General features: G+C 33.9%; 1 protein-coding gene across 2 annotated transcripts; it reads right to left on the bottom strand.

The window, feature by feature from the left end:
• Positions 1 to 598: 598 nt before the first annotated feature.
• Positions 599 to 5,851, bottom strand: LOC140864421 (endoglucanase 12-like). Of its 2 annotated transcripts, none has more exons than XM_073268596.1 (6): positions 5,769 to 5,851; positions 5,138 to 5,606; positions 3,466 to 3,776; positions 2,546 to 3,137; positions 2,174 to 2,346; positions 599 to 1,185 (listed from the first exon to the last, which is right to left on the bottom strand). In XM_073268596.1, the coding sequence occupies exons 2-6, from the start codon at positions 5,511 to 5,513 to the stop codon at positions 784 to 786; spliced, it is 1,854 nt and encodes a 617-aa protein (XP_073124697.1). In that variant the 5' UTR covers positions 5,514 to 5,606; positions 5,769 to 5,851; the 3' UTR covers positions 599 to 783. The 2 variants fall into 2 exon arrangements, with proteins under 2 accessions (XP_073124697.1, XP_073124698.1); XM_073268597.1 differs by having other exon boundaries at positions 5,138 to 5,527; positions 5,769 to 5,833.
• Between the last annotated feature and the right edge of the window lie 3,849 nt (positions 5,852 to 9,700).

The following is a 9,700-nucleotide window of genomic DNA, read 5'->3' on the forward strand; positions in this document are numbered from 1 at the left end:
TATATTAGGAAATAAGTGTAAAAAAATATTACTAAATATAGTATACGACTATATATTTGATACAAACAAAAAAAGAAATGTGGACTATATAATTGAGACGGAGGGACTATGTATGTGGACTATATAATTGAGACGGAGAGACTATATAACTGAAACGAAGGGAGTATAATTAAAGATACCTCTCAAAAAAAATAATTAAAGATTGCATCCTGATTTCAAATCCACTATAGTTTTTTAATTCTCGACTATTTTATTTTTGAATCTTAAATATTTCATCTTGTTATATAGTCGTTTTAAATATATATTGGTATGGAGTCATCTCAAAGATTTTCTTCATATTCTTACGTAAATCCAAATCCAAATACTGCATTCTATTTGTAGTCAAAGCAAGAAAAAACTAGGCGTTTAGGTAAGCATGAGTACGTAAATATACTTGATAACCAGATAATCAAACTTTAGCTACTGGGGTATTTTTATCCTTTATTACAATACTGCAATAAAATCATAAAATATATATATATAAATCATGTTAACCCAATTTTCGTAAAAATTTCATAAATTATAAAACATGTCATTTCGTCGTCATAGGACATTTTTTTTGAACTTATAAATTGGATAAAAATACATTGAAATAATTAAAAAAAAAAATATGTTCGTATCTGTTCATATATAAAGAAAGTGTTTTTTTTTGTACAAATAGTAATAATATGATGATTAGTTGTTGAGAATTTATAAAATTATAAAACCATCTTCTCAGAAAATATTATATTTATCTCTCAATCACTAAGGCTTCCACGGCGGCGGGGGAGGGGGGTTTCCGGGGTACATCGGCGGCACGGCGGAAAACATCGTATTCTTATCCACTCCGATGTCGCCGCTGGAAGTGAGAGAAACCAGCGCAGCCACGAGGCCGGCGTTTCCGGCTATAGTTGGCTCGGTGTAGCTGTAATTGGTGCGGACATCCCGGAAGTTGTCGAAGCGGTCAGGGCCGCCCACCATGGCGCCTACGATGTTATTGGGATTGGGAGTTTTGGCGTCGCGCCACCGCCATCCGCCGGTGCAGGAGTATCTAGTTTTGTCGTTGGGGATGGAGGCGCCACGGTGGTGGACGTGTTTTGGATATTTGTCGCCGAAGCCTACTACGTAGCTCATCTTCATGGGATTTGCTCCCAATATGTAGTTCAACTACGTGTACATAAATCAAAATCAAAACAAATATGAAAACATTCACATATATATCACCACTAATAACAAATTAACAACTAACATATATATATAGAAAGATAATAATACATGATATAATAAAGCAATGAGTTTTCAAGATTGAATCCGAAGTTTTCGAATGTCATGTAATTTCATTTATTTGAAATGACAATTCGCTTTTAATTCCAAAACATTATAACGCCGGAACTAAATATTGGCTGGAAGATCGAATGGAAACTTAGATCGATAAATAGCAAACTCATTTAATTTATTGGAGATTTTCATTTTATTTCATATAATATCCTCATAACAAACTAGAAGTTGATATTTTTTTTATCGATCTTTATTCATTCCCATATCCCCAAAACACCATTCAATCACGAGCACAATTCATATTCCACAAAACCTTATATGATATCAATTTCATGTGATGGATCTCCTAATCAAGTATTACTTTCTATGTTTAAAATATTATATTTTATTAAATACATAAATCGAATTACCAGATCTCACGGATAGATCATCTCACAAAAGCCATAATATTCGTATTTGTGTAGATTTTACTATATATTGTCCACTTGGAGAATCACAATGCATTATCTCAAAACCATTGGATCATTTGGGACCTAAGTTTGATACAATTCGACGTCCAATATGATACATCACACTATTTTTAAAGAAGGTACACCCATGTATTAGGATCCAATTATACTATTAATTATAGGTTGTGTCTATGCATTCACAAGCTAGGTACACTACCGATCACAACTAAAGTCTAAAGCACATATATGGTGTGCACATATAATGACATAATTAATTTTTTTAATGATTTTTTATGCAAACTACTAAAGTTTAATATAGTAAACTAGTAAACTACTAAAAACAATCGAAGAAAAATAAGAATAAGGATGGAAGTACAAGAATAATAGAGATAATGATAAGCATAACTCAAACAGACAGTAAAAGTTACCTGAGAAGCTGCGAAGTCTTTAAGAACAGAGATAGTAATAAAGTCCCCGCCGCAATTCCAACCAGGAACCCCGGTGGCATTCAAGTAATCCGCAAACACGGAGGCCAAGAAAGCCGCATTCGCCACATATTGCAAGTCCTGCGGCCCTCCATGGTTCAGTTCAATCAATCCACCTGGACATATATACTCACATTTCAGAGTAAATCTCCACATGAAATATTATCCAGCATCAGGGCACTATACCCTTCTGCCAGAATCGAATTTAATTTAATCAGTATCAGTGTCCTTCTGCTAGCATCGACGAAACGTACGTATGTAACATGTAACACAACATGCATGGGGAGGTAGTAATTAATTTAGTACGTAACGTACCTTTAGTAAAGTTAAAGACATTGTATCTCTTGAGATAAGAACACATGGTGAGGCCAGTTACATTATGGTAACTCTTCAACATGTCCTCGTACGGGTAGCCCGGGCTAAGGAACAGCCTGATTCTGGTCAGGAGCAGGGTGGCGGCGGGCAGCTTGTTGTCCCAACTCAGCACACTCAAATCCGGGATCATGTAAAATGCCTTGGTGTGTCCGGGGATCTGCGGATTCGTGGCCAACGCGAAGTAAGAGTTATTCCCGGTTGCGTAGTACATCCAGGCGGCGCCCCACATGTACTCGTCGTAGTAGCCGGTGGAGTTGTAGTATGGCTCGATGTAGGGGCTCCCTCGGCTGTAGAAGCCCCTTTTGTTGCGGGCGAAGTCGAAGACGGCTTGGGCGCCAGAGACGAGTTTCTTGGAGTACGTGGGGTTGTTGCGGAAGACGATGGAGGCGGAGGCGAGTGCGGCGGCCATTTCTCCGGCTAGATCGCGGCCGGTGCCGACTGATATGGACCCACGGGGGTAGTCCATATCTTCGGGTCTCTCCCAGCAGTAATGGTCGTCTGGTGTTGTGGACCCGTTTTGGGATCCGCCAACCTGTGTAGTTTTGATGTTCATGTAGCAAGAAATTATATATATATGGTGATGACAATATAATGCTGAGGAATTTTGTATGCAATGAATTATTTTGTAGCAAATCATATTTTTTTTTTGAATTTCCTTCTCTTTGGTGTTACTAGATTAATAGTGCATAGAGAATTAAGGTAACAATAATTGTCCAATATATATGTTATGGACCAATTCAACAAATATAGCCAGCTTGACCATACTGATCTTGTGCCAAAATAAATTAATGATTTTTAAGTCATGCTAAATATTTATTCTAGAAAAACAAATAAAAGCACAATGCGCGTGTGTAACGTACCTGGGCGTAGATTTTGTCGATTTTGGTTGCGGAAGAGTTGAAAGTGAGGAGCAAATAATCGGTGCCCCATTTGATGAGGTCCGTGACATGATCATACTCGCCGATGGCTCGATACTTGTGTTCGTACTCGATCACGCTCCAACTCAACATCGTCATCGCGAACGACATCGGAAAATGGAACTTGGTGTTGTCTCCGGCGTCGTAGTACCCACCCACTAGTCCACCTTTCACGTCGGTTGCATCGGACAGGCCGTCTTGGAGCCCGGAATCTCGTCTCCATGGGATACCGTTGTTTTTCGGCAATTTTCCGGCTGCAAATTATATATGCATGATCTCTTGAGCAAGATAAGATTTTGAACCATTAAGCATAAAAAATTTTACAGCAAGAGATACTTTTTAATTTTCTTTTCCAGATATATCGTCACTCTTTTTCATAATAAAATAAAATTATCACACGCTTTAATTTTTTCCTCGAGTAGGCACATAGGAAAATTGATAACTTTTTATGTGAACACTTTGCGATAGATAGTTTTATTGATTATAAGTTAATGTGACAATGATTGTTACATAAGAACATACATTTTCATGTTTTTTTTAATGAAAAGCTATGCCCTCCGATCCTAATACGATCTAAAGGTCCAAAGTTGATTAAAAAGTGTGAGATCCGTCGAAAAAACTGGATATCAGGGACAAAATTAAAATTGGAATACTCGCAGGATACTATATATAACATCTCATTTGAACTAACATTTACATGATTTCACAATCAATTATGATATATTTTCATTTATTTATGATTATAATATAATTATTACTATAACTATTACTAATAATAATGATGATAATACATTGGATAGATACATAGATATAACAGATCATGCATCGGTAATTTCACTTATGTATTACGATTTACGAGTAGGCCAAATGCATCGTACAAACTCAATGAATGAGCCATCCATTTTAATTAAATAGTTCGTGCATATCACGTCGAAGTATAATATATTGTATAATGCATATAATAATTAGCAATGAAATTCTTGATCATTTAAAAAACGAAAGTCAACTATCGTTTCAAAAATAAAATAAATAATAAATAATAGTTCCTATATAAAATTTCACTCCCGATCTCTTATGTGGAATTAATATTATACATATTTGAGACAAACTGTAACTATAAGCTACACGTTCTTTGTAATTTTCTATGTGAACGGTATGCTTATTGAGAAAATAAGCCTGAGGATTAGTTCAATACTCGGTTTTAAAATATTTTATTTTATTATTATTACAAAATAATCATATTAAATTATCTAATATAAATAAGGACCAAGCAAACGTTAAACATCAAAATATTTTGATCAAAAAGGCTAGAATATTAATTTGACATGTACATGCAACATAAATTCTAAAATTGATATTGAATTTTATTCGACCCTCTAAAATATCAAAATGAATCAAAATCCTAAAAAAGGCTAGAATATTAATTTGACATGTACATACAACAACATAAATCTAAAATTGACCATATTAAATTTTAATATATTCGACCCTCTCAAAATATCAAAAAATAAAATAAAATTAAAAGACTAAAATATTGAATAAGTAATTGAATTGAAATATAGCATTGACTTGTAAGTGAGAAAGGAATTAACTTGAGAGAGATGAGAAAACGTACATTTTTGGGCGTTGAAGAAGAGGAGGGCTTTGTGGAGGGCAACAGTGTAATTATCCGGCGGCTGAGGCTTGGCTTTGTGCTTAGGCAACGACTTGGCTATGATGATTGGGATCCCGATCACCACGAACGCGATGAGCAATGACAATAATGTCCATTTTAGCGCGGTCCGGCTACACACGATGCATCCCAAATCGACATATTTCTTCTTCTTCTTCTCCTGCGGCCCTAACAGCCAACTTTGTTGCGTCTCATCTAGATTGTTGTAATGTTGGTTTGCATATGAAGCCCTGTCCCAATCCAAGTTCTTGCTCTTGTCATCCGCCACCGTCGAATCTCCGCCGTTGATCTCCAACGTTCCTCCCCAATGATTTTGCATTTTTTTTAAAACTACTATATATATATATATATGTAATATATATTGACTCACTTTTTTTTTATATGGGAGTGAAGAAATGTGAAACGGGATCCCCTAAAATCATCAAGAACACAATGGAAAGAAATGACCATTAATTATTTTTATTAAATGAATTGGATCCCATAATAATGAATGCAAATTCATGCATACAATCGACATAATGATACATGTAAAATTTATTATTATGATTCATAGAGAAATATGATATATAATCACCTGGATTTTTTATGATCTAGAAAGAATCCTCCATTCTTCAATGTGCTACTCTTTCATGTTGCATGTGTGTATATATATTTGTGTGTATAAACCATTATACATAGAGACAAACCGTGTATAGAATTAAAAGAAATAAATATAATTTTTTTTAAAAAATAATAATATAATAACAGTTAAAAGTTGACATTTGTATGGGATTCTACCAATGATGTTTATAAACTTTAGTTGATTTAAAAAAATAATAATAATTTAATGAGGTTTTATATGCTAGACTGGGATATTGACTGAAAGCTGGAGTGATGAACTGTTAATGTAGAACAGCTAATATTTAACATTAATTGTCATTATAAAAATAGTCATGGAAACTACCGATAGGGACTTTCCTACGAAGACATCCTTAATTTATTTAGAAAGAAAAGGGGAATTAAATGGCTCCAAAAATATTAAGCATTGCTTTGAATTTGTATTTATACCATATTTGTATTAATATATACATCGGCCGGGTAACTTTTTTTTTTTGTTGTTGAATGGAAAATATTATGTTTGTGGGATGGCGTTAATTGTTGTCGGTGACATTCAATTCTGGATTAGTTAAATTCAGTGCCTCCTAGATTTATTATATGATTTATATCAGTATAATTCGCTAATTTTTCGAGCTAGCCACTGTTTACGATCCGCAGACTCGTTGATAGAGCAAGGATTTTATTTTATTTTTCACAATTTTTTGCTAGACTAGATTTTCCTTGTTCAAGAAAAGGGAAGTTGGAAAGACACAAGAATTGGGGAAAACAAATTATTAAGTTTTACGGGGAAGAAAAAAAGAGTCGAAAAAGCAAAAAATTCGAAAGCAAAATTAAGTATACCCATCCCAGATATTACTCAAGCCCCCTCGACTTCTGACCAGAATGATTTGTATAAGGGAGTGGTAGGTGATTGAATTAAAATTATAATGCATTAAAATTAAAATTAATTAAAAAACCATAAATGTGTTCCTTATGATATACACTTTTGAAGGATTAGATTAGATTAGATTAGATTATATAATTAATGTTTTTTTCCTAATCGAGTATATTTTTGTCTTAAAATATACGTTTGAAATTTTTGTTTGAATTTGAAGATATTTTAGAGACATGATTATTCTTGAAATCTTATTTTTTATATTATTGTATTTAACATTAATAAAAATTTTATTAATTTTTAAATGCCACTTTAGAAGTCGGTATAAAAATGTATTCTTTCGAAAACTTAATTAATTTATATAAAACGTTGACCAAGATATTTGTTAGGTTTAAGAAGCCACATCAATTGCTAACCGCTAATAAATATTATTATTATTATTATTATTATTATTATTATTATTATTATTATTATTATTATTATTATTATTATTATATAACTATATAAGACTTTTAGTTTTTCATTTTCAGAAAAAAAAAAGTAATTGATATATGACTGATAGCCTGAATATAAGTAATTTCTACATCTAGATCATCTGTTAACTGGTGCAATATGCACATGCTTTTGATGCTTGATGTACTAATTAATATTTAAAAAAAAATAAATTTACTAAATATATGAATTTACGGTTAATTGAGCTAAAATTTATTTGTCATATCCTTTTATCATAATTAGTTTTGTATGTATGTGTCGTGTACATGTCCGGTTTGTGTAACGTGGTGCCCAAAATAATGGCTAAAACAAGTGTTGATCGCTTGAAACTTTGTTTGAAGTATGTTATTTTTTACAATGTTGGAATCCGCAGTCGCTATATTTCGGGATATAATGAATAAATTCATGACTAACGCAATAGTCTGCAAACTACGTTAGCTAGGTAAACCATATTAGACAAGTCAAATCATGACAGACTAGTCCAATAAGATGTTGATAGGAGTAATTGTTTGAATATATTATTGACTTAAAACATAGTGTTTTTTTTGTGACGTAGGAACCTGCAGCTGCTACCTTTAGGTGCGCTCTGGGTAAACCCGGACTAACGCAATAGCCTGCAAACTACGCTAGTCAGATAAACCACACTGGGCAAACCATGTATGACAGACTAGTCCAAGAAAGTGTTGGTAGGGAGAATCGAACTCCTGTGTTTTTGTTCATATGGTTTATCACATATAATATTATGATTGTTTTTTAATGTTTACGTACACTTCAACCATGTAACAGAGGACATAAGAGTCTTATGTCGATAAAATTAGTCATGAATAATCAAGTGAGACTTCTTCAATGGTCTTATGGCGAGGTTATGATTTCTAATTACATGGATGGGAAAAAATATAGATTACTTGCAGACCGTTCGCTTTGCTATTCTTGTAAATGGTTGTCCAACAGGTTTTTTCAAGCCATCTCGAGGACTGAAACAAGGACATCCATATCCCCATGTTTATTCTTTTTTTTTCCTTGTTTTTCTTTTAAAGTAAACAAACTTTTCATTTCTCAAGATAACACAGCAATATCGTGCAATAGTGTATCATGTAGAAATGAGAGTGGCTCCCGCCAAGTAGAGAGATTTAATTGTAAACAAGATGTTCTAGCTAGAATATGAGATAACTAATTTGTGTGTCTTCGAACCGCGGTAATAGAAAATTGATTCTCCTGACTCATTGTCAATATATTATTTTTTTATTATATTGTTGTATATATTTTTACTGTAATTATGTTATATTTCTTTCTAAAATAGGGGATTTGATTATGCTATAGGATCAAAGGATTTGATTATTCTAGATGTCTATATATTGTAATTCCTTTAGTTTTCCCAAAAATCTCTTATTTTAATTGTCATAGTATCAAAGCCAAAACTCTGAGATAATTTCGTGTGTGCGTCTATTCCTAGCTCCAAGATTTTTTTTTGTTTTCTTGTACTTGCTCTCTGAATTCTTGTTGAATCGTGTCTTTTGAAAAATCAAAACATTTTCTTGTTCGATTTAATGGCAAGAATTATTCGGTGTGGGCCTTCCAATTCCAAATCTTTGTTAAGGAAAAGGAGTTATGGGGTCACATTGATGGCACAAATCCTGCACCTAACATCAAAAAAGAGAAAAAAATATGTAAAATGGGAGGTGAAGGATGCTCAGATTATGTCGTGGATCCTTGAAAGTGTGAACCCCTCCATACTTCTCAATCTTAAGCCTTATAAGACTTCTAAGAAAATGTGGGGTTACTTGAAGACAATTTATAACCAAAGCAACGCCGCAAGAAGGTTTCATTTGGAACTTGAGTTGGGACAATTCGGTCAAGGGAGCATGTCAATCCAGGAGTTTTATTATTCCTTTGAGAATCTTTGGGTCGAGTACACTGATATTGTGTATGCACATGTACCTCCTGAAGGACTAATTGCTGTCCAAAAAGTACATGAAACTAAAAAACGTGACCAGTTTTTAATGAAGTTAAAGGGAGAATTTGAAGCAATCCGATCCAACTTGATGAACAAGATCCAGTTCTTTTATTGGATATTTGTATTGGAGAGCTTCTCAGGGAAGAATAACGGCTCATGACACAGGCTGTCATGGAGCAGAAAGCTCAAAGTTTTACTCTAATACCAGTTGCATACGCTGCTCAAGGGAAGTTTAAAGGAAGCAGAAATACGACTAATGTTCAGTGCTATAGTTGCAAAGGATTTGGGCATATTGTCACTAATTGTCCCGAGAAATTCTGCAATTATTGTAAGAAACCAGGGCATATCATCAAAGATTGTCCCACTCGACCTCCAAAGAAATCTGAAACTGCCTACAATGCCTCCATTGGTTCCTCAAATGCTCCTAGTCCTGGTCAATCTTTTCTCTCTCCTGAAATGGTCCAGAGGGTGATAGTTTCTGCCTTGACTGCTTTAGGCATTTCAGGTAACAAAAAGCCCACTCCTAAACCTTGGTATTTTGATTCCGGTGCTTCCAATCACACGACCAACAGTGCCTTACCTCTAACTA

The sequence above is a fragment of the Henckelia pumila genome, chromosome 4 (assembly GCF_033568475.1).
Source record: "Henckelia pumila isolate YLH828 chromosome 4, ASM3356847v2, whole genome shotgun sequence".
Classification (NCBI taxonomy): domain Eukaryota; kingdom Viridiplantae; phylum Streptophyta; class Magnoliopsida; order Lamiales; family Gesneriaceae; genus Henckelia; species Henckelia pumila.